We start from the raw sequence: 25,513 nt of genomic DNA, 5'->3' as shown, positions 1-25,513 counted from the left end.
CGACCTCAAAGTCCTCCCAGTGACTGAACATGACTCCCAGGTCTTCCACATCTGCTGACACAATCACTGCAACTGGGACTCAGTGAGCCCTCTCTGTGTACGTTCTCCTGATCACTCTGATAAGAAGGGCCTAAGGTGGCCGGTCTCCTACCACATTACCCACTCCATGGCAGGGAGATCCATGTATATAAGTTTATTTTGTAAGCCACCCAAATTCCCATAGATAATGAAGTCAAGAAGCTGTTAAATAAATCTTAATAAAACTTTCAGAATGATTTATGCAAGTGCCACGCTTTTGCCGGATGTATTTAGACCATCACTGGCCTAGCTTATCATGGTCTCTGTATAAATAACACATACTAAGGAGAAAAATCATCTCGTTGCTGTTCTGTAATCAAATCTAGTAGCTGGTGAAAATATGCATGCCACCTTTACTGGCTAGCCTTCATAAGATAAGTGATTTTATCAACGTCAAGGTGAAACCTCAAAATGTGGGCCTTTAATTACGAAGTCATAGAACTATAAACATCTTCTATTAAATTTCACATTAACTATTTATTCTTCACAGACAGAAAGCAGTTTCCAAAAGAGTTCTAAATAGCCAGACTAAGAAGCAAGTCGAGGGCCAGGGTTTTTAGACAGTTCTACTGTTTACAGTCCCGTGTTCAACTTTAACACACATACACACTCGCACGCACGTGCTAGTATTTATTACCCAGCCATTGTGCTAAATATTCATATTTTATATTCAATTATACATACACATATTTTTTAAATGCTGACAAAGAATCACTTTACTTCATTGATTCCATAACCTTCTAACGTTGCCGTCCCATAGTGGTTGAAGACTAGGATCACCTAAAGAGCTTTTAAATGTCCTGATGCCCAGCCACACTCCAGACCAATTAGCATCTTTGGGGAAGGACCCAGGCCTTGGATTTTTTAAAAGCTCCCTGGGTGGTTCCAATAGCCACATTAGGAACTCCTGCCTTAATGGGCACTGAGAGATCCATGGGTTGGAGGCACTGTTATAGGACAGGCCCAGTGTGACACTTCATAGCCTCCACTACACCAGTGGTGCTTAACCAGGGTGATTTTGTCTCCGAGGTGACATTTATTAGTGTCTAGAAACATTCCTGATTATCACAACTGGGAAGGAGGTGCTACTAGCATCTGAGTAGAGGCCAGGAGGCTGCCAAACAGCCTACAATGCACCATAACAAAGAATTACTCAAAATGCCAGTAGTGCAGAGACTGACCCTGCTCTGCCCTTTAGACTGACTGAATGCTGCTACCGCTCAAACATCTACTGGGTCCCCGGTTCGAATCCCCCAGTGGATAGTCCTTTCTATGCTAGAAATTGGGTTGTTTAGTACTTAGTGAAGAATGAGAATGCCTCGCCTTTCTGGTTTGTGTTGGCTTGAGAAGCCCTGAGCTACTCATTAATAAACCACAGCCACTCCCAACAGTCCCCATCTACGATGCCTCAGGCACCATGAAGCGCTATCAAGTGTGGTGATTTCCCCATCCTAATGCCACTTGTAGGCAACATCAGTGTGGAACATTTAGCTTTGACCTTGTTTTGACATCACCTGCATACGGAAAAGCTCCTGAGCCATTTTCCTGCCAAATGATAACTGTGCCCACCTGTGAGTAACTCCACTGAGGCGCAGCCGCTCACAGCACCGAACTGCAAACAACGTTCTGACTTTAGCACTATAGGAAAAGTTTCTTTTTACTGCAAAGCACTTGTACTCACAAGACATTTTTATCACACCTGTCACCACACACCCACAAAGCACTATGGCCATCCACAGTAGTCTGGACAGCCAGCAGGTTTAGGCCAGAAGGTTTAAGAAGGCACCCTTGGGTATCTACTTCTCATTCACGTTACAGCTACAAACTACAATGGAGTTTTAAACATGTTATCCACTGGGCACCTTTTTTTCAGAGAGGAAAGTGAGATATATCGCACTGGTGCATTCCAGAGCCAAGGAAGTCAACAGTGTAAGTAAGAGAAGCAATCAGGAGCCACCTCCAAATATATCCCGAGGTAATTAAAAAGTGATGCCGTGATGCAGCTGATTCTTCCAGAAGGAATGACTCCTGCTGAGGCCTCCACGCACCCTTGTCTTCTGAGCCAGTAGCAATAAGGTTCAGACACTCAGGGCTGAGGAATTTGGAAGCGGAGTTAACTGCCACTCCTCAGGCACATTCCAGTAAGAAGAAAGCAAGGCTGCCAGGGGGCAGTGAGGTGTCCCTGACTGCAGATCAGTGGAAATTTCCTGCTTCAGCAAGTGGGTAGCCAGCACTCCTCTCCTGACAGTTAGCTTTCCCGGCTCTGACAAGCTAGAGCTGATGAAGGCCTCCCCCACCCTCAGGAGTTCTAGAGCGTATGGTTCCCATGTTACTTCCATCAGATCTTTAGGACCTGCGTGAGAGGCTGCTGTGATTGCCACAGGAGAGAGGAGAAATCTCACAGGGAGAATGGCCTACCCAAGGTCAGAGGATCAGCCCCAGGGCCAGACCACAACATGACACTTCTGACTCTGCTCACAGCTGGCCTCTGCTTTAGCCTTTCAGGAAAGAGGACCCCACTAGCTCCTAAGACAGGCGATTTCAGTTCCTTCTTTCTGTCTGTAAGACTCACCTTTTATTCCCTGGTCTGAACCATGCCTATTAGACCATGAAACAAGACTTTAAATCAGTGATTATAAACCAGTGTGCTGTGGCACACTGGGGTGCTGCGAGAGGATTTTAGGTATGCCCCCCCCCAATTTTTAAAGATTAGCTAAATTATTTTTGAAAGACATTCAAAGCATGGTAAGTATACTCTTTTTTAAACTCTCTTTTTTTTTTTGATCAACAAATTAAAATGTGCTAAAGTTTAACTATAGGTTCACATGGGCTGAGATAAGCAAGGTTGAAGAATACTACTTTACATGTTTGATGATGTCACCTGACCTCCATCACCTGTTCAATGCCTTCCCAGACACTGTGATTGTCAGAGTTTCACCAGAATTGTCTCTAAAACATGGTGCTGGGACAAGAGTCAAGGTCTCTGGGGACAGATAACTAACCAACTAAATTTTATACCCACACCTTCTGTTTTCATCTAAATCCCTGAGAAATTGAACAACACAAGGCTGAAGTCTGTGAGTCACTGATACGCTCCACGCTAGGCTGAGCACGTTAACAGTCTTCGCTGGGGTGGCAGGTTGTTCAACCAGCTACAAAGCGACCCCAGCAAACTGTTCTCATCCTAGTAAGGGCATCATGCTAGAACCAGCCAAGAGCCCAGCTGCAAGGAAGACATGATCTACATCAGGGGTCCTCAAACTTTTTAAACAGGGGGCCAGTTCACTGTCCCTCAGATGGTTGGAGGGCCAGACTGCTGGCCCCGGGACTAGTTGGCTGCTAAGCAGGACAGGCAATGAAGGCAAAAACACCCAGCGGGTGTCCTCGGCAGGCCGCATGTGGTCCGCAGGCCTTAGTTTGAGGATGCCTGATCTACATCATTCTTCTACTCACCAGTCAGCACTCCAGACCCTGCTTTAACCCCCATGATGGAGTATCCTCATAAGAGTCTGGTTTGTGTTAAAATGTATGCAAGAACATGGGATACTAAGAGAATCATATAAGAAATAGAAAATAATTTTCTAATAGGAGAAAGATTGCAATTATTGCAATGAAAACAACTACATGAATGTACAGGAAAAGATAACTTATTTTCTCTATACTCAGACCACTCTTAATAGTTCACTTCTGAGACAAGATGTGTGGTATTTTTCTTACATCAACCAATTCTCCAATTCACTGGATACCGACTAGTGTCATGGATTTCAATCCATTTTTGACACTATCTATCTGGACACAGTGTCAGATCCCATAGGTTAAGGGCTCAGTCCCACAAGCCTGCCCCTACTTCAGACACCAACAGAAAATCCAAGTGTTCCTGATGTCTGACTATAAATCAAAAAACCTGAGGTTCCAATAATGGCTTACAGAACTCAGGAAAACATTTGACTCATGTTGTTTTGTTTGTTTGTTTTTAGAGAGACGGTCTCACTCTGTTACCCAGGCTGGAGCAGAGTAGCATGCACCATCATAGCTCACTGCAGCCTTAATCCCCTGGGCTCAAGCGATTCTTCAGCCTCAGCCTCCCAAGTAGCTGGGACTATAGGTGCATGCCACCATTCCCAGCTAAGTTTAAATTTTTTTCTTTTAAGAGAGAGACAGGGGTATTGCTATGTTGCCCAGGCTGGTCTCAAAATTCTGGGCTCAAGTGATCCTCCTGCCTTTACCTCCCCAAACGCTGTAATTACAGGTGTGAACCAGTGCACCTGGCCTGTTTACCCATGTATTGTAAAGGATACAACAAGGGAACAGCAGCCAGATAAAAGAGATGCACAGGACACACTGTGGGAGGAGTGGCATGGTGCTCCCACGCCCTCTGCAGGGAGCTTACCCTCCCAGCACCTCCACCTGTCCACCAACCCAGGCGCTTCCCAAACTGCCCTATAGATCAGGGATCCTGCCAGAGGCTTCATTTCACAGTATGATGACTGGCTGTAAACTTCTCCTTATGGGGTATGGGCTGAAAGCTCCAACCCTCAAGTTACAAGGTTGCCTGGCAACTAGTCCCCCACTGGAGGCCACCCAGGAGCCCCCAGCCACCAGGGTCATCTCAGTACCATACAAAAAGGCACTTGTCACTTCAGAGGTTACCTTACTAGGGCTTTAGGAGCTGTGCAGCAGAAGAGGCCGAAACCAAACATATGGTTTTTACTATGTCACAATGAGTGAATGTGAAATTGTTAAATGTATATACTTTATACATGAACATATTAAAAAAAAAATATATATATATATATAGGGGGAGAGAGGGAGGGAGGGGAGAGAGAAGGAGACAGAGGGGGGAGAGACAGGAGAGAGAGGGAGATGGAGGGAGATGGAGGAAAATACAGGGAGACGGAGAGAGAGAGAAAACATGGTGCACACACAAGGATTTCATATTTGTCTACTTATCTCATCCCCATCCTTCACCTTATTCACAGGTTCTTGCCACAATACTACTCCATTATTTCTGGTCCTTATGTCTCAACCAAACTGTCACAGCAACCTCCTCCCTTCCATTTGCTCTACCCCTGCTCCATATATTGTCACCTGGGCAATCTTTCTTAAAAGTAAACAGGCGGCTCGGCGCCTATAGCTCAACTGGCTAAGGCGCCAGCCACATACACCTAAGGTGGCGGGTTCGAATCCCCAGCCCGGACCCGCCAAACAACAATGACGGCTGCAACCAAAAAATAGCCGGGCGTTGTGGCGGGCGCCTGTAGTCCCAGCTACTTGGGAGGCGGAGGCAGGAGACTCGCTTGAGCCCAGGAGTTGGAGGTTGCTGTGAGCTGTAATGCCACGCCACTCTGCCCAGGGGGACAGCTTGAGGCTCTGTCTCAAAAAAAAAAAAAAGTAAACAGGCAATGATGTAGAACAGCACAGGACCAGGGAGGGCCTTGGCTGCCCCCACTGCACACTGCTCCCCACACCTACCCTTGAACACCACCCCCCCATGCACTGAGAACCATGCAGGGCACACTCCAGGTCCTTTATATCCTGTGCCCTTGCATGACCTCCATCCCACCTAACTCAGGTGGTGAGCTAACTGGCCCCATCCTCCACTAGTATCACCTTCTCTGTGAAGCCTCCCAGGCTTCTTTCTCTCCTCACAATGAGCTGCCCATGGTGTCTCATACATATAGCTAGTCCCGACCGCTCTCACTTGAACGGCTACTCCTTACCAGCACATCTGGGCCCTCACCTGATCAAGAACAACAGCCAAGGGCCAAGGACCTTGGTGCCTCAGTGTTCCTTCTGAATCTCACACACAAAAGAGAGGACTCCATAACTGCAGGTTGAATGAGAGCTCAAAGTTGGCCCTTACGGGAAAGGATGTGCCATAATTTCTCCACTCCCATCACCTAAACGCCTTGCTTCCCTCACTGCCCAGGAAATGAGCTTTTGGCCAGGCTTTAAAGCTAATGACTTGATTTTTCACCTAATAACTCCACCTAAAAACCCATTATTAAAGCATATTTAGTAATTGCAGGCCTCTCCCCACAGTCCACTGAACTTTCCTCCTGCTTGCTAATTAAAACCTAATCCCCTGACATTCCCTGACATGACAAATGTCTTCCTGTGGGAATGAAGAGAGCCCTGAGCTGCAGGGATTCTGATTCCTATCCTATCAAGGGTCTGCTGAAGGGGCAACATTAAGTACTCTAGGGTCTAACAGATCCTGGGATGCTGAGACAGACACACACATTGGGTCATCACTTCTCTCTACTTGAACTTTGCACAACATTTGTATTTTAAGTTCTGGTTACGCTACTAGACTTTTTTAAAGAGCAGAACATTACTCTATCTGCCAATGCTGGGAGTTTTATTACAAGAACTTACGGCTAGGCCATCAGAGCCAAGTTTATTATTTTTTCTGGATCAGATTCAACAACCTCATCCAAAAGTGCATGAAAAAAGCAAAAGAGGCAACCAGCCCTTTTGTTTCCACACCTGTGCTCAAGCTTTAACTCTTAAAGTTCAAGGCAGATCCACACAAGCCTTGTAGTTGATCTGTGAAGCCTGAGTGAAACCTACGAGTCCCAGCTGAGGGGGACAGACATCACTTTCCTGGAACTGGCCTTCTCTGTCTTAGCACTTATCTCAGCGCATCGGCTGACTCACAGCCTTGGCAGGTTGCATCACAGTCTCTCTCTGGGCCTCCCCCAAGTTGGTTTAGTCTTGGGGCGGGGGACAGAGAAGCTTTGGTGTGGACAGTGCTATTCTGTAAGGCCTCCTCTAGTCCAATCCCTATCCTCCCACCTCAGAAAGAATGTTCCCAGGTAAAAGGTCTTGAGGAATATTCAGGCCACAGTAGATTACAGTGGGCAGTTAAGTCTCATCTGAAGTTCAATGCACCTCCTCCAAGTCTACTCGAATCTTACCTACTAACTGGGGTCTATTTAAAATGATAACCCCACCACTCTAGCAGTTCTGATTTCCCCACACCTACTTCACGTTTCTATTGCACTTGTCACCTTCTAAAATAGCACATAATATGTTTATTAATACTATGCTCATTGCCCATGTCCTTCCACGAGAACATAAGTTCCTTCAAAGGCTGCTATCTCAGTCTGCTTTGCCCTTGGGTATATCTGAAGCACCCAGACGGGGGCTGGGTACCAAAAGACAAGTATTTGTTAAATGACCAGAATGAATCTTGACATCCAGTTCATTGGGAACGCCTGCCTAAAGTTCTGTGCAAAGGATTCTGAGGTCATATTCAGGAGGAGTGGAGAACTGGAAGTGAGTGCCACCATCACATGTGTGCCCAAGGCCTAGGGACGGCGATCCTTGCTCTATAGCCATGTGGCTGAGTATGGCAGCCACTGGCCATGAGTCACCAGTAAGCACCTCAAATGTTGCTAGTTAAAATGACCCATGTTGTAAAGTGTATACCAGCATTCAAAGAATTACCGTAAGAGAAAAGTAAAATAGCTCATTAATTTTTTATTGATTACATGTTTAAGTGATATTATTTTGTAAATAAATGGTATTTAATTAAGCTTAAAAGTTTCTGCATAGCAAAAGAAATAGCAAACAGATAACTTACAGAAAATATTTATAAGCTATACACCCAACAGAGGACCAACAAAATCTACAGGGAATGCAAACAAATCATCAAGAAAGCAAACAAACAACCCCATCAAAAAGTGGGCAAAAGACGCGAATAGACATTGTTCAAAAGAAGATACACAAATGGTCAACAAATGTATGAAGAAATGCTCAACATCACTAAGCAGAAGGGAAAGGCAAATTAAAACCACAATGCCTGGCACTCTGGGAGGCCAAGGTGGAAGGATCCCTTGAGCTCAGGAGTTTGAGACCAGGCTAAACAAGATCCTATCTCTATTAAAAATACAAAAATTAACCAGGCATCGTGGCATGTGTCTGTAGGCTCCTACAGGGAGCCTGAGGCAGGGGGATCACTTGAACACAGAAGTTTGAGGTTGCTAGGAGGTAGGCCTTAGCACTCTAGATTGGGCAACAGAGACTGTCTCAAAACAAAACAACAAAAACAAACAAAAAACTCACAATGAGATACCACCCTACACCTGTAAGAACGGCCATTATTAAAAAGTCAACAAACAATAGATGTTGGTGTGAATGTGTTAAAAACTGAATGCTTATAATCTGTTGGTAAAAACGTAAATTAGTACAACCTCTGGGGAATACAGTATGAGATTCTCCCAAAGACCTAAAAAGAGGCTTGGCGCCCATAGCTCAGCCGCTAGGGGACCAGCCACATATACCGGAGCTGGTGGGTTCAAATCCAGCCCAGGCCTGCCAAACAATGACAACTACAACCCCAAAATAGCTGGGCATTGTGGCAAGCACCTGTAAGCCCAGCTACTTGGGAGGCTGAGGCAAGAGAATCACTTAAGCCCAAGAGTTTGAGGTTGCTGTGAGCTGTGACACCACAGCACTCTACCCAGGGCGACAGCTTGAGACTCTGTCTCCAAAAAAAAAAAAAAACCTAAAAGGAGACCTACTATTTGACCCACCAATTCCACTACTTGGGACTTACTCAAAAAGTCATTACATCAAAGACACCTGCACTCACATGTTTACTGCAGCACAATCCCCAATCACAAAGATGTGGAATCACCTCAGTGCCCATCGACTGATGTGTGGATGCAGAAAATGTGGTAGACACACATATATACCATGGAACACTACTCAGTGGTAACAAAGAATAAAATAGTGGCTTTTATAGCAATTTGGAAGGAACTGGAAGCCATCATCCAAGACAAAGTATTTCAGGAAGGAAAAAAACCAAATACTCCACGTACTCATTTATAAGTGGGAGCTAAATGAAGGGTATACATGGTCAAACAGAGTGGTATAGTGAACTCTAGTGAGGGATCAAAAATGACCCTTTAGGTACAATGTAGACTATTCGGTTGACAGGCATACTGAAAGCCCTGACTTCATCACTATACAATTCAACCATATATCAAAAAAACATTTATACCCTCTAAATCTATTAAAATATTTTTTAAAAGAAAATTTCCATTACCTAAAAAAAGTGATATTACTTTGGCTCTATTGGGGTAAATGTCATTAAAATTAAGTTTACTTATTTCTTTCGCTTCTTTAAATACACTAATAGAAGACAAAGTTACATTGGTGGTATTTCATTTCTACTGGACAGTGCTGCTCTAGACCCTCCTCTGCCATGACCCTAAGGAAAGAACATGTTTATGAACTAATAATGTCCATCTACCCATCTGCTTCTTGGTCTGGGCTCAACACAAATCTAACGTCAAGAAAACATCTCTTCATCCCTCCAAGGTCTGACAGGGGGAAACAAAAGAAAGAAAAAAAAAATCTCAAGCCAAGTGTTTCCCCAAGTGGGATCCTTAGACTGGTGTATCACAGACAGAAAGTATGTTTTGTTTCTTTTTTTAGAGACAGAGTTTTACTTTGTCACACTCAGTAGAGTGCTATGGTGTCACAGCTCACAGCAACCTCCAACTTCTGGGCTTAGGTGATTCTCTTGCCTCAGCCTCCTGAGTAGCTAGGACTACAGGCACCTGCCACAATGCCCGGCTATTTTTTTGGTTGCAGTTTGGCTGGGGTTGGGTTCAAACCCACCACCCTCGGTATATGGGGCCAGCGCCCTACCCACTGAGCCACAGGTGCTGCCCTAGACAGAAAGTATGTTAAAATGCAGATTCCAGGGTGGCACTTGTGGCTGTGTGGGTAGGGTACCGGCCCCATATACCGAGGGTATCGGGTTTGGACCTGGTCCCAGCCAAACTGCAATAAAAACATAGCTGGGCATTGTGGCAGGCACCTGTAGTCCCAGCTACCCGGGAGGCTGAGGCAAGAGAATTGGAAGTTGCTATGAGCTGTGATGCCACAGCACTCTACCAAGGGTGATAAAGTGAGACTCTGTCTCAAAAAAAAGGAGATTTCAGGGCAGTGAGGAGTGGGATGTCAGGTCCAGGAAACTACATTTTAATCCTCTCTCTACCACCTGTGACTCTGGTGCATAATTGAGGAACACTGCTCTAGACCGTAGATACAATATCATCTAAACTCCAAATAATCTTCATTATGCTTAAATGGCATTCCTTAAAGAATAAGCAAGAATCTCTTCCCCTGCACTGGTGAGAAAAAGCCAAGAGGGACAGAGTAAAGTCAAGTCATGGATGGAGTCATCTTCTTGCACATCTAAAAAGAAAGAAATGGGCCTTGTGAAATAAGAGAAGCCAAAGCTCCCCAAAGATAAAGAAAAGCCTGTTGAGATCTCAGAGGATAGTATGTTCCAGGAATCTCGCATGCGCGCGCACACACACATACCCCATGCGCACACACAGCTCAGCTGTGGCCCCTTGGGAACTTGAGTTATTGGTGTGAGTGCCTGCAGTTCAGGTTACAGGCCCTGGAGTCTACTCTAACTCACACACCCAACTGCCCACATGTCCATGACTTTGGCACTGGTGGAAGTTCAACACTTGCACAATCAGAGCCTCCCCCTCTTCTGTCCTGCTCTACACCCAACTTTTTTGGTTTTCTTCTTCCCTTCATTCCTGACTTCTACACAAATAAATCTCTATTTGTAGTTGTCTGCTTAGGAAAATAGAAAGAGCAAAACAGGGAAAACAAATAAAGCAAAGAAAACCTGAGCAGAAACACCTGCTGGCTCAATTCCAGGACTGGAGAAAGATGGTACAGGAGAAGAGGCATTTCTATTCCTCTAGAGCAGTGATGTATTTTCATCCACACTGGTGCACCGTGAGAGGGTCTTAAGATGTGCCCAGAAAATTATTAAAGATCATTAATTAAATTCTCTTCGAAAGAAGTTCAAAGCACAATAAATATATTCTTTTTTTACTCTTTTTTTTTTGATCAACATAATTTAAATGTGCCATGGAAATTTAACTGTGGGTTCAAGTGTGCTATGAAGTAAAAAGGATTGAAAAACGCTACTCTAGAATCTAGGATTAGGTTTAAGTAGGATCTACAGATTGGCCCTAGAACTCATAACAGGCCCCACCCAGAAGGTTTATGGATATTATGCTTGCGTGTATTTTGTGCACACAAAGTCCAGCAAGAACAAATTTACTGAAATATTTACCTTCCAAGGGAAGACTGAACTCTGAATTTCAGACTGAATTCTGAAAGAGGAAAATCACATGTTCTCTCTCCCAATTCCTGGGAGGACTGTACATGCCTATTCCCTCTGAAGCCACGTGATGTGAAATGTGCTTCAAGACGTGTTTTCTATTAACATATATCATGACTCAATGTTGTTTTTTAAAAAAGGTTTGTTTCAAAGAAATAATAACTTCCATGCCCAGGAACCTACATTCACAATTTGCAAAGCTACATATTCATGAGCCATGAGATTATGGTACCTGCCAATCACACGTTCAAGAAACACAAATCCATGCAACCATTTAAAAATTCTTGAGTGGCTTTATTTTTTACCCCAAACCAGATTACTTTCTTCCAATAAAACATGTTCAACAGTTAATTTTTCTCAAAACTTCCACAATGATTATCCTGTTTTTAATTTTTATTTTTGCTGAAATACAAAAAACTAAAGAACTGAAACAGGTCTGTGTTCTCAATGCTTATACATGTTTACACATGTCCAAGAAGAAAGCTTTGGGATGCTGCCCTCCAAATACAGACGTGCACAAACTTGAACATGAGGTAATATAAAAGCAATACTCTAACCTCCCGTGGAAACGTTACAAGAACAACAGTATGTGTGAGTATACAGACACACAAAGAGAAGCAGAAGATCTCGCTCCATCTGAAGAATGAACTCAGTCCCCACAGGGGCCCAAACGAATGAAGTGTGAGCTGCTTTATAATGCCATTTTCCAGAGCAGAGTCCCAGGCCACACAGGGATCCTCCTCAGCTTTACAAAATAATCTCCCTGGGCTCCCAACTTTACCCTTCCTCCTTTTATAATTTTAGCAAGATGTTAAGAGGAGCTTGCCCCAAAAGTGAAAGTGCATTTTGTCTAAAGTGCAATTCTATCTAAAGGGTGTTTTTCAGGAAAAAAATAAAACGGTGGCCTATTGCTATTACTTGCCACATTCTGTGATTTCTTCTTGCCCTCTCTATGGGCTCCTGGGGAATCTCTTACTAGGCAGAACTCTCTTTTTTTTTTCCTTAAGTTACATCCAATCTGCCAAGTGAGGTTCAAGGGCACAAAGTGAAATATACAGACCCCTGGCTCCAAAGAGGTTCCTAGGATTCTCCTTATAGAGTTCTTCTTCATTAAAGCTGATAACATCAGTTCCATTTTACAGACAAGGAAACCGAGGCACAAAGCTGGTAGACAGCATGGTTGACAAAAGAACCAAAGACCTTATTTCTCACTCTAGAGCGCTTCCATTTCTCCACTGTGGATTCAGCTACCAAACTGGGAAATCAGTAGTGTAGGGTGGACAAGAGCCTCCACAGGCTCTTATTAATAGAACACTGGGAGATATGAATCCCAAACGCCGCATACTTACAAAGTGTAACACATAGTTTGACACATAGATTCTGAATCCTTATATCTGACAAGTGAAAAAACTGGGGCTCTGAGCTATTAGGTAAAGCACAAGACTACATAGTTTTAGCAAGGGATGACTGCAGATTCAAACCATTTGTTGGGTTCCAAAAACTACTCTCATTCCACTACAGGAAGGTGGACACAGAATGCCCCTGGAAAGAATGGCTCATGAGGGAGCCAACCAGCTCACAGGTCAGCATAAGCCCCGCCTTCTACCAAGACTGAGTAGGCAAATAGAAAGAGCAGGCCCCAGGCTTTCAGGAGAGTGAACAGGCCAGGCAGGGAGGCAAAGCAGACTGGCCTTCTCAGCCTCCTGCAGAGATTCTCCCTGTTGAGTTGTTTGCTTCTCTGTCTCCTGGTCCCCAACACCCGAGGAGCTGTGAAGGGGACAGTCAACAGAAGGGCAGACAGAAATAGGAAAGACTGGTATGGAAACAAAACAATCACTTGGCTAGAAGGCAACTGCAGTAAACAACAACCACCTGACCGAGGATCTTACCATGGCTGCACAGAGACTGGAGTGGATAGAACAGGGCAAAATCACGCTGTATACATTTAAGATGTAAATATTTCCACGCTGACCAGTTTTGTATGTCACCTGAGGTAGGCTCTCACCCTTAGTTATTCAATCAAATATTCATCTACATCAGTGTTTTTCAACTTTTGTAATCTCACGGCACACTCGAACCTATAGTTAAACCTCCATGGCACATTTAAATTACGTTGATCAGAGAAAAAGAGTATGAAAAAGAATACACGCCCTGTGCTTTGAACTTCTTTTGAAAATAATTTAATTAATCAGCTTCAAAAATTTTCCTAGCACACCTAAGATCCTTTCAGAGCACACCAGTGTACCCTGACGCACCAGCTGAAAATCACTGACCTACATGCTTTCATGAAAGTATTTTGTAGATGTAATTAAAGCCCATCCTCAGGGGGCTCTAAGGAAGGGAGATGAGGCCTTATTCAGTCAGTTGAAAGACCATAAGAGCAAGAAGAAATTCCACCTGCGGATAGCAGCTTCTGCTCAAGTCCAAAGGCACCAGCCCGCGTTCCCAAAGGCTGCCCTTCCTAAAGGCCTCCCTATGGATTTCTGACTTGCTTTGTCTGCACCACATGCCATAAGCCAATTATAAATTCCTTGTAGAAAGTTCCTTCATATACATCCCCTACTGGTGCTGTTTCTCTGGATAACCCCCAACTGATACAGCTCCTGTGGCTGATACACGTACAGGCCTCAGAAGACACGAGCTGTACATTCTGGCCTAGCGACCATAGACCTAAGAACTGTTGGGGAGGGGAAAGGCTCTTAAAGGACATTGCCTTGAGAGGCAGGAATGAAGGGTGGGGTCTCCAGTTCAAAACTACTGGATGGAACCCCATTTGAGCTTCCTAAAATTAGCTTTCGAGCAAAATCAAAGCCCTCTTAGCAGACCCCACTCTTGGGCCCACCCCCATTTTCCTGAGATTTTAAAATCTCTTAAGATGTCCCAGGAGGTCTCCTATGCCAAAGCCAAGAAGGTTGAATTGAACACATTTATCATGGATGAAGAAAGGATCCCCACAGGGCCTAGGACAGATGCAGAAATTAAACAAGGCAGAGCTGAACCAGAGATGGTCCCACCAGGGAAAATGGTCTTGGGGAAGGAACCAAGAAACAGTTTTAGATCCTTATCCAAGTGAAATATTGGCAGGACCAGGATCCCAGTACTGAAACAGCATATATACATTCACAACACACTGCTGAATCCAGACCTTTGCTCACCTGACCTGCTGCCCTGATACCCTGATTTAGCTACAAAGATTCAATTCAAAAGTCCAGTCCATGGGACAGTCATTAGTGGGTCCAGACTGGAAACCAGAGTTCCATGCCCTTGAGTCGGCAGCATGACCCCAATAGGTCCCCATTTACCACTGTGGAAAGTATTATTATTGGCAATATTTACTGAGCATTTATCATGAGCTAGACACTATTCTAAGTCCTTTACATGGATGATAGCCAACATCTACCAACTGGATGACCAGGTACATGTTAACTTAACCCCTTTGCCCCAGTTTCCTCATCTTAAAATGAAGCTAATACTAGTGCCTACCTCACAGGCTAATTATGAAGATTAAATAAGGTCCTATGTATAAGTGTTCAGATGAGGGCCTCGCACACGGCATACACTACACAAGTTTGCCGAATATGCACACATATGCACATGATCCTCACCATGGGCCCTGACGGCCGTCTGACAGATATGGAGGTTGACAGGCCAAGATTGACTCCTCCTGTGGAGGCTCATAGCCTTCTTGTCCAAACTGCTAGAAAAGGATATAAAAATTCTGTTTGGGTTGGGTGTAGTGGCTCATGCCTGTAACCCTAGCACTCTGGGAGGCCAGTAGAGGGAGATCACTTGAGCTCAGGAGTTTGAGAGCAGCCTGAGGAAGAGCAAGACTGCATCTCTACTAAAAACATGCTGGGCATGGTGGTGGTGAACACTTCTTGTCCCAACTATTCGGGAAGCTGATGCAAGAGGATCGCTTCAGCCCAAGAGTGTGAGATTGCTGTGAGCTGTGACACCACAGCACTCTACTTAGGGAGACTCAGTCTCATAAAACAAGCAAAACAAAACAAACTCTGTTTTCAAGGGTTGGGGCAGTTTGGGCTCTGAATAGCATCTCTAGACTAGGGTGATCAGATTTTGACATTTGTAAAGCAGGACAACATGGCAGGGGGTGGGGGGGCAGGGCCTGACAACAATGCAAACTTTGATAAGCAGTTCTCGATAATCGCTTCTCAACAATTATTTGTTATTATTACAGTTTAAAATTATAAAGTTAACAAAAATAATATAAAACTCATATTCTGGCGAAATAGCCACATGGCAGCCGAAAACCATATATTCTCTTTTGCATTCTTTCCAAAAATTGGGACTTTTTTAAAACGCCGCGGGACGCAGGACAAATTGTTAAAAAGTGGGACTGTCCCACCAAAAGTGGGACGTCTAGTCACCCTACTCTAGACTTACCCCAATGTCTGTCACCCAGATGCCCAAGTCACCCAGAAACTGTAGAATTTTAATAATAGGTTCACCTTGATAAAGATGAAAAGGCTGGAAATCAAATGGGTGGTGACCTCTGTGGGCTTTTACCAGAGGGACAGATGGACAAGTTCCTGACTTCCAGGTACACCTGGATCGCAGTTCACATTTTGCCATTTGCTACGCAAACGCATCAGAGAAAGACTAATCGGTGTCTCGCCCACATTTGCGAGAAAGACCACAGGCCTTTTAAGGATAGGGCATTGGGAACCAAGGCCAAAAGCAGATTTTGGAATACACATTCTACCCTGGACCCAGAAATATGAAAGGCTAAGGGACTCCTTTCTGTGCAGAAATCAGAAGCAGCTTCTGAGCCAGTAAGTTAGATGATGGGGACATGAGATTGAAGAACCGGGCTGCCTCAAATAAACCCAATAATCTGTGTCAAATCTATGTGGCTGCTTTCTGACATGGGGAGTGTGGGCCACCTGTAGAGAGCGCTTGCCATGGACCATCACTTATGAGAGGACTCAGGGACGGCCCTGAGTTTAAGTCAGTCTCTCAGAGTCTCCCAGTAGACATTTCCCCCCTCCCATTACATAAACATAAAAGATTCTGCAACCTCCCTTAACAAAACACTCACTTTTTCTACCAAACTGCTCTCTGGAGGCTGTCTACCAGTCAGCCAAGGGCACCAGGGAGGTAACATTTGATACAATTTCCCAACACTTGGGAAGAGCAGAGCATCAGATTACCAGATAAGCCGAGACAATAGGGGCTGAAAGGACGCCTTGTGACTCTACATGAAGAAACACCGACCTTTCCTCCTCACTGAAAGTGAGTTTATTTAACTTCAATTTGTTGAATGAAAGCAAAGCCTTCACAGGGCTGGGGCCCATGCCTGCACACAGACATGACACAAGTCCACCTAGAGCCAGGAAAAGTCTACACTTGCGTGAACTCCGGGAGGACAGGATGTCTCGCTCAGGAAAAATACACCCGGGCGATTCTCACAAGGGCCGCAGGCCACTCACCCACTCACGACACTCCCCAGCCTAACCCACCGAGTTAGGACAAATTCTAGGGAGTCTTCTCAAAGCCCTCTCTAGACCAGCTGAATCTGGCCTCTTTCCAATGTCCTAATGGTCACAGAGATGTTTAGGGAGAGCTCTCTCACCATAAAGGGACCAGAAACTCATTCCTAGGAAATAAGGTAATTGATTGACCCTAGTTCACGAGAGGACCAGGACCCTTACAATTAAGGCTCTTAAGGACAAGCCACAAAACCAATAGATGAGCTGCCTCTGGAATAAAAGTGCCTGGCACACAACTACTTGGAATGTCCCACAGGACACAATGAATCATGCCACAAGAGACATTTAAAAAAAGAAGACCCACCAATCTTAAAACGTTCAGTTATTTGCTCTGCCTTCAAGAGAGAATTTGCTAGGGGAAAGATGTCTCTGGGAAATCCAAAATGGTGTATCCAGACCCCTAGAATATAGGGGTGACACCTGTGGTTGAGCCAAAAGCTGTGGTTGTGTCTGCAAACTTGACACGTCTGCCGCATGCTGCTCCTTAGAGTCAACCTCCTAGAGGAAGCTGCCTGAATTGCACTTGGAATTGCACTCATTCTCTCCAATTTCAGAATCCAACCATAGTACTTATTATAGTAAACTGCAATTCCCATTTTTCTAACCTGCTCCGCATCATGGGAAGCCCCCTGAGGGCAGGTAATTCACTCCCCTTCTCCCTGAATCGTCCACAGCTAGCCCTGTTCCCAGCGGCCCACAGGCACTAAAAACTGAGATGGATGAACGAACCAGGAGACACACAAACCATCATACCAGGTATGCTAATGTCATGGTTTTTTCCAAACATGGGGGGGGGGGAACTGCCAAAGAAGGGAAAGGAGGAAATTAGAAAAGAAAAAAAAATTATTTCCAGATTTTTAAATGCCACACAATAGAATACAGAATTTTTTTTTTTAAGTTCCCTCCTCCACAAGCAAACTTGAATGTCTGAGTTATTCTTAGGGCATTTTTGGACACTGCAACCCTTAGTTACACATTACTTGGCTTCCTGAAAGGCAAGAACCGCACATGCGCGCTGGTGCGGGCTGCCTTCCTGAAAAGGCAGGAACTGCACATGCGCGCGGGTGCGGGCTGCGCGCGTCCCTTCTAGCGCAGCACCCTGCACACATCTGGGGCTATTTAACAACTGATTGGAAATTTAGCCTTCTGATTTCCAGTTAAATACTAGGCACAGGAAAACAAATAGCACTTGTTTTTCACTGAGCCTTGTCAGTCATCCAAACTTCAGTGCAGACCAGAGAACTGCCCGTGGCAGAGGCCCAACTATTTTGACCTTTTTAATTTTTTTTTTTTTTTTTTTTTTTTGGCCTTCCAGTTTAAGTAAAAGGCATAAACCAGATTTTGGCAGGCCCAGCTTCTTTGCCCACCCCTTCTCCTTTCTTAGAAATGCAAAACTGGTTTTAAATATGAAACATGTTTCTGGTATTAATTTACATTTTTCATTAGGATTAAGTTTTGATTTGTTTTTAATCCACAGCCAAGACCACAGAGTTGGGTTTCTCTCGTTTATTGCAACTGCCCTGCCTTGATATTTACTTGGATTTGCTGAAGAGGCAATGCTCAGATGGCCATTTTCTGTTTCCAATTAAAGTGGGATATAATACCTAGCAGTTGTATTATCAAAGAATGGGAGAGTTGAAAAGCTGGAAGGAACTTATAGGTGGTACAACCCTGTCATTTTAGAGACGAGGGAACTGAGGTCCGTGGAGTTAAGTGATTTTTATCCAATGCTGTGTAACTAGTTAGTGGTTGAGCCAAGGCCTTCTGACATCCAAGTCAGGGTGTTAACTAGAAACAAAACCCTACACTCCATAATATTTGAGTTTCAGATAAACAATGAACAATTTTTAGCATAAGTATGTCCCAAATATTGCATGAACATATTTTTATCTGAAATACAGCTTTAACTGGACATTCTGCATTTTTATATGTTATTTCTGGCAACCATACCTCAGAGACCAACATCCTCTCCCACTGCCCATCCCTCCCTCAAACATACACACTTCTCTTCACTGATTTTAATGATACATAGCTAGAAAAAATAAATCAGAGCACAGTAATCCCAAGAGTGAATGAGACTAAAGGAGGCTGTTCATTTCTTGAGATTTCCCTGATCTTAGATACCCTCTCCTCCCGAAACTAAGCCTGACATAAAAAGGTTGGCCCTGGTCCCTAGAGTACGCATTTCATGTTATTAGAAGCCGGGCATTAGGGTTTCATCTTGAAAATTCCAGGGCTCCAAGTCTATAGACCAGGTGTCCTCAAACTACGGCCTACAGGCCACATGCAGCCCACCTAGGATGTTTATCTGGCCCACTGAGTGTTTTTGCCGCCACTGCCTGTCTTGTTTAGCAGCTGACTGGTCCTGGGGCCCGCAGTCCAGCCCTCCAACGGTCTGAGGGACAGTGAACTGGCCCCCTATTTAAAAAGTTTGAGGACCCCTGCATACCATTAGCAGTCATTCTCCATTCTCCTCTCACCAGCCCTGGAAAATTACTAATCTACTTTTTATAGATTTCCCTGTTCTGGTCATTTTGGATAAACGGAATCATACAATACGTTGCCTTAGTGCCTGGCTTCTTTCACTTAGCCTAATGTTTTCAAGGCACATCCATGTGCTATTTCTCAGAACTTTACCACTTTTATGGCCAAATAATATTCCATGGTATGGATATAACATTTTTGATCCATTCATTAGGTGATGAACATTTGGGTTGTTTCTATGTTTTGGCTATTAGACATAATGCTGCTTAGAGCATCTGTGGACATACTGTTGGAGACCTTTTTTGCCCAATTGTTCCCAAAGAACCAATTTACATTCTCACCAGCAAAGTATGGTGTTCCAGTTTCCCTGCACCCTGTCAACGGTGCCATCTATCTTTTATATGATAGCCATCCTAATGGGCGTGCAGTGGCATCTCACAGTGGTTTTCATTGGCGATTCCCTAATGGCTAACAACATTCAGCATCTTTTCATGTGCTTTTTGGCCACTTGGGTCTTTTCTTTAGGGAATGTCTATTCAAATTTAAAGACAATTTAATACTGTGACTCTTACCCATCTGTTTTTAGCAAACTCAGGTTGAAAGTTGGACATCTATTGCCTAGTTGAGTTACTCTATTTTTCCTTCAATGTAAAAATGACTACATAAATAAAACAGGCTTATATGACCCTTCTAAGAGACTTCTATTTGTAGTTTCAACTTGACACATGGAGAGGGCAGGATTATTTTTACTTCTCGTTGCATCAAGGGGCAATTCTAACCTAGTTAACATCATGTGAGCCATACCATCTGCGAAGGAGAATAATAAGGCGGCTGCGACTTCTTTACACGCGTGCCTGTGACTCACACGCAAAGATGCACTGCCCGAAACCCAGCCTGAAACGATCACTCTTCATCCCACTCCTGTTCCTAGGTAAAAACAACCAGATAAAAGAATCTGCACAGAAATGAAATCGTACTTGCCCCTGCCTGGCAAGTTCCCTCTGGCCTATGCCATGAAATCATGAGAAGGACTGAAATAATCTGACAGAAAAAGACAGATGCCTGTAGGAGATAATATTAACATATCATGTTTTTAATCACCCTTGCGGGTGGCTGAAAGACCTTCTGAGTAATATAGGGACCTCCTACGTAATTGTGAAAGTTTTTCTTTTTTTAAGGTGGGCCATTACAACAAAGCAGATGTGTCAATTTAAATTAAAAGGTCACCCTGACACATGAGTATGTGCCATTAAGTGAAATTTTTCATCATTCTACTTAAAAGAAAAAAAAAAACTATTCAAGTGTTTTAACTTTACCAAGAAAGTAAAGACAGCTTTCAGACCAGGGGTCCTCAAACTTTTTAAACAGGGGGCCAGTTCACTGTCCCTCAGACCATTGGAGGGCGGGACTGCGGGCCCCGGGATGAGTTGGCTGCTAAGCAGGACAGGCAGCAGTGGCAAAAACACCTGGCGGACCAGATAAATGTCCTAGGTGGGCCGAATGTGGACCACAGGCCATAGTTTGAGGATGCCTATTTCAGACAGTAACGCAAATCCTTCAGCAGTGAATCAGGGAAGAAGCAAGGACACGTCCATCTGGGACTGAGAGTTAGGAGACCCGTTCTTTCTCCCCAGCTCCTCTTAGCTCTCTGGGTAACCTTGGGGAAGACAAGCTAAGCCTTGGCTTCTAGAAATTGCAGTGCCTTTTGAAGTGTTTGATGAAATACTTCATATAAAATAATTTAGTTAGTGTACCCTGCCCCCCCTACACACACAAACTTTCACTCCTGACCACAATCAGTGGACAGACAGAATATGCTACTGGTTTTCTGTCCATCCCTGGCCTGTCTGTCACAAAGGCTGTCGAGTGGATGAGCAGATGCTAGAAGCCATTTCGGGCCACAAAGAGGAAGGGAAGCGCCTGCCTGGGGAGAGCTGCCCAGCTGTAAGAGAACTTGCATCACTTGTTGTCTACTGAAGTGCGAACCTGAATGAGCACCAGATGTTCCGCCATCTAGTCCAGGCCGGGAAAAAATGTGCAGAAGGGGAAAACTGTTTTCCCTAAAGGAAGCCGGCTGGACAGCAAAGCAGAGCTCAGGTGTCCTGGAATTTAAGTCCTCGATTTCTCCCAGTGCTGACTGGGTAGCAGTGGTAGGCTCATCACCTGATCTGCAATCTCTTTACATGGGTTTATTCTGAACAGGGTTGATGTGAAATTGTTTACTAAAACCGTCTCCTTTTCTTCATTGTTGGCGTGTCTTAAACTTATAGACAAGCAGCGGTTCTTACAGATCTTCAACAAAATTAACACAAATGAACAATAACTAGGAAGAAGGTACCTTCTCTTAAAGCCCGTGGATTAGCGGAATGAAGAAGGGCTTCGGAAGGTGCTAAGTACAACTATGACACGTGTGGCCCACACTTTTCATCTGGACCAGAGAAATAGAAATTCCTTGTGATCTGGGACCAAGCGAGATATTTCATAATTACAACTGTAAATCTGAGACCCTTCCCAAGTTCTCTTTACTCTAACAAATAAGAAATAACAGCAGCAATGTTAACATAATGTCCAAGATTTTATCAGTGTCAGACACTGAACAAAACATTTCATATATAATCTCATTTATATTTTGTTTGTTTCTGAGATAAGGGCCTTGATCTGTGACTTGGGCTGGGTGCAGTGGTGTGATCCTAGCTCACTACAGCATCACATACCTGGGTTCAAACAATCCTCCCACCTCAGCCTCTTGAGTAACAGGACTACAGGCCCACATGACCATGCCTGCCTGGCTATTTATTTTATTCATTCATTCATTCATTTACTTATTTTTAAGAGACAGGTTTTCAATATTTTGCCCAGGCTAGTATTGAACTCCTAAGCTCAAGTGATCCTCCCACGTCAGCCTCCTGAACAGTTGGGAGCATAGGCATGAGCCATTTCGTCTGGCTGTAATCCAATTTAATGAAGATAAGAACCCTACGGTGTGAGGTGAGGGCTTATATTATTCTCTTATTACATAATATTAATTCTCATAATATTCTCTTATTACAAATGAGAAAAATCAGGCTTAGAGAAATCAGATTCGTCTAAGGTTACTACCTAGATTCAAATCAGGGTAGGCAAAAGCCTTTGCTCATAACCTTTCCATTACTGGCCTAATGTGGTAACACATAGCTATGGAGCCCCTGAACTGTAGCTAAGTGTGACTGGGAAAATGAATTTTAAATTCCAGTTAATTTAGATAACCATGCATAGCTGTTGTTACGGTATTAAACAGTCCAGTTCTGCAGCCTGAGGGCTAAATGTGCATATGACCTTATGATCAAAGCCATTAGTCTTACTATCACAAATAACCTCCATTAGAGGAGAATGACAATGAGTATCAGTATGAAGGGAGCCAGGTTAGCGTAATAGCTGTACAGCAAGCCCTATCTGGGTCTGAGTCTCAGTTCTGCCACTACCCAGCCATGGGATTTGCAACTTACCCTCTCTAAGTCTCTAAGAAGAGATAAATATGCCATTATCATCATTGTCATAGGGTTATTGTGAGAATTAAATGAGATGAAATATTATTGGAGCATTTAGTGTAATACCTGGAATGTACTAAGGCTAAATAAATGTGCTAATAATGATAACAACTAAATAATTATTGATGCTTGGCCTTTTAAATGTAAAGGTAATAAGAGTTTCAATTCTCAGAAAAGGCTGTAACTTATTAGTAACCCCACCTTGTAAAATGTACCTTTTGTGATTTAAAATGTTTTATTTTGAAATTATTTCAAATGTGCAGCAAATTTGGCAGTTCAAAGGACTCTAGTGTACTCTTTAGCTATACAGATCAGTTGTTTTTGTTTTGTTTTTGAGACAGAGTTTCACTATGTCACCCTCGGTAGAGTGCTGTAGCACCATAGCTCACAGCAACCTCAAACTCCTGGGCTTAAGTGATTCTCTTGCCTCAGCCTCCCAAGTAGCTGGGGACTACAGGTGTACCCCACACACACACACACACCACTAATCTATTTTTTGTTGTTGCAGTTGTCATTGCTGTTTAGCAAGCCCAGGTCAGGTTTGAACCCGCCACCCTCGGTGCATGTGGTGGGCACCATAACCACTGTGCTATGGACCCCGAGCCTACAGATCAATTTTTAACATCTTACCACATTTGCTTATTATTCTCTCTATGCATTGTATTTTTTCCTGAATTATTTGATACCTTAACTCTTTACATTTAAGTATATTTAATGTATTTCCTAAGATGAAGGACGTTCATTTAGATAACTACAGTATAATTATCAAAGTCAAGAAATAGAACTTTGGTATAATCCTTAACCTAAGATTTCATCCTCTGTCCCCATAATATCCTTTGTGGTAACTCCCCCCCACCCCCTACCAAACGGGAGCCAAGAGAGGAGCACACGTGTCTTTCGGTCTCCTTTAATCAGGAATGATCCCCAGCCCTTCTTTGTCTTCCATGAACTGACATTTTTGAAGAGTACAGGCTGGTTATTCTATAGAATGTCACTCAATCTAATTTTGGTTTTGTCCAGTGTGTCCTTATGATTCAGGTGACATGCATTTCTGGCTGGAATACCACATAAACAATGTTGTTTCTCACTTACAGGCATGAAACCTACACCTACCCCATACTGGTACCATGAATTTGATCACTTGGGTATTGCTGGGTATCTTCCCTATGTATAGTAACTATTCTTCTCTGCTCATTAATAAGTTGTGGAAAAGCTATTTTGAGAATATCTGAATATACTGTTCTTCACATTCCTTCTACCTCTGCTAGACTGAGCACCTATTGACAATTCTTGCCTGATCAACTTTTGCTATGATGGTTTCAAAATGATTTCCTAACTCTGTTGTTCCTTCTGTATCAATTGACATTCTACTATGAAAAGGTAATCTCTCCTTTTCCTTTTTTCACTCATTTGTTTAACTCCTTATTGACTGTAATGATTACAGACTCTTACTTTATCCAACAGGTACGTCTGAGTTTTTAAACCTACTCTAAAATACAGGTGACAAGAAGCTACAGATCTGGATTAAGAGTCACTAAGTAGGCAAAGTTTATTCATCAGGCAAAAGGAAAAGTATAAACTGAGGATGCGATGGGCAAGAGAGGCTTAAAAGCCTCAGGCTCTGCAGTCAGGAGGACACGGTTAGCGTGTAGCTCTTGCAATAGACGATGTGAGTTATCACTACCAAGTTGCAGCGTTGCTCATCATCAGACATGATATCATACCAAAAATATTCCATCCAAACAACCCATCTATTTCTCCACAACTAGCAAACTTGAATGTTCTGGCAAACTCAAAAGGACATGATTTACAAATAGTAGGTAATATTTGGATCTTTCCACAAGAGCTGGGCTCCAGCTTTTTTAAAAATAAAATACAAATGATTTCATTTTGGAGTTCACTGTGTCACTTTCTCAACACACAGAGCCTCATATCAGAAACGAGGCCTGTGTTATATACACACAGAATGGGCTTGTGCGAAGTTATTTTGTGGTCAGAGACCACACACTTGGTTGCTGTTTACAATATTTACAGTGCTCCTGATGCCACAGCCTCAGAGCTCAAACGAAAGCTCAGGCCACAGGAGTATGACTACAGGCCCTGCTCTCATCTGCAAGCGAGACCCGACTCTCCATCCACAGAGGAAGACGTGTGTGTGGTGTTTGTGTTCTGTGGATGCTTATCAACGCCACCCAAATATGACCATGTGCACACTCCAAATGTAACTCTCTTTGGATTCGGGTATTGTTTTGATGAAAGCAAGCCTTTCCTTGCAAAGTTTCAGGGCCATTCTGTCTTTTTGCTAAAGATCATTTTGGGAGGGCTTGAAATGCTTACCAAGAAAAGTCTGGAGACTCCAGCAGCAAGTCTCTCTGTCTTCAGACGCCAGACCAGTGGCTGTGGGGAGTTGAGTAGGAACACGACAGGCTTGTGGTGAATGTGCACGGAGGAAATGGGATTCAGGTGCAGCGTGACCTGGGATGCAACATAAAAGTGAGAGAAATCTTAGCACGGGCTTTCCGTGAAAATCGCTCAGACAAGCGCCTAGAATACTTTTTCCCAACTTATAGAAACAAGCAATAAGCTAGTTCTGATTCTATGAAGAAGATACATTAGGATGATTTTGCCAATATTTGACCCTATTCTACAAAACGGCTATTTCGTATGGTTCAAACTACACGAATCTCAACCAAAACATGATCTGGCTCCCAGTAAAAGAACATAAATAAACAGAACACATTTTT

General features: G+C 43.7%; 1 protein-coding gene across 1 annotated transcript in view; it reads right to left on the bottom strand.

The window, feature by feature from the left end:
- Window positions 1-25,513, bottom strand: part of TGFBR3 (transforming growth factor beta receptor 3) — a 124,165-nt gene that overhangs the window by 57,666 nt on the left and 40,986 nt on the right. Inside the window, exon 2 of the mRNA XM_023509879.1 lies at window positions 25,107-25,244. Within this exon, the coding sequence (XP_023365647.1) occupies window positions 25,107-25,244 (138 nt within the window). The remainder of the gene's footprint in view (window positions 1-25,106; window positions 25,245-25,513) is intronic.

The sequence above is a fragment of the Otolemur garnettii genome, unplaced genomic scaffold (assembly GCF_000181295.1).
Source record: "Otolemur garnettii isolate 467f Iridium unplaced genomic scaffold, OtoGar3 scaffold00010, whole genome shotgun sequence".
NCBI lineage: Eukaryota > Metazoa > Chordata > Mammalia > Primates > Galagidae > Otolemur > Otolemur garnettii.
This window is presented reverse-complemented; position numbering and strand designations above follow the sequence as displayed.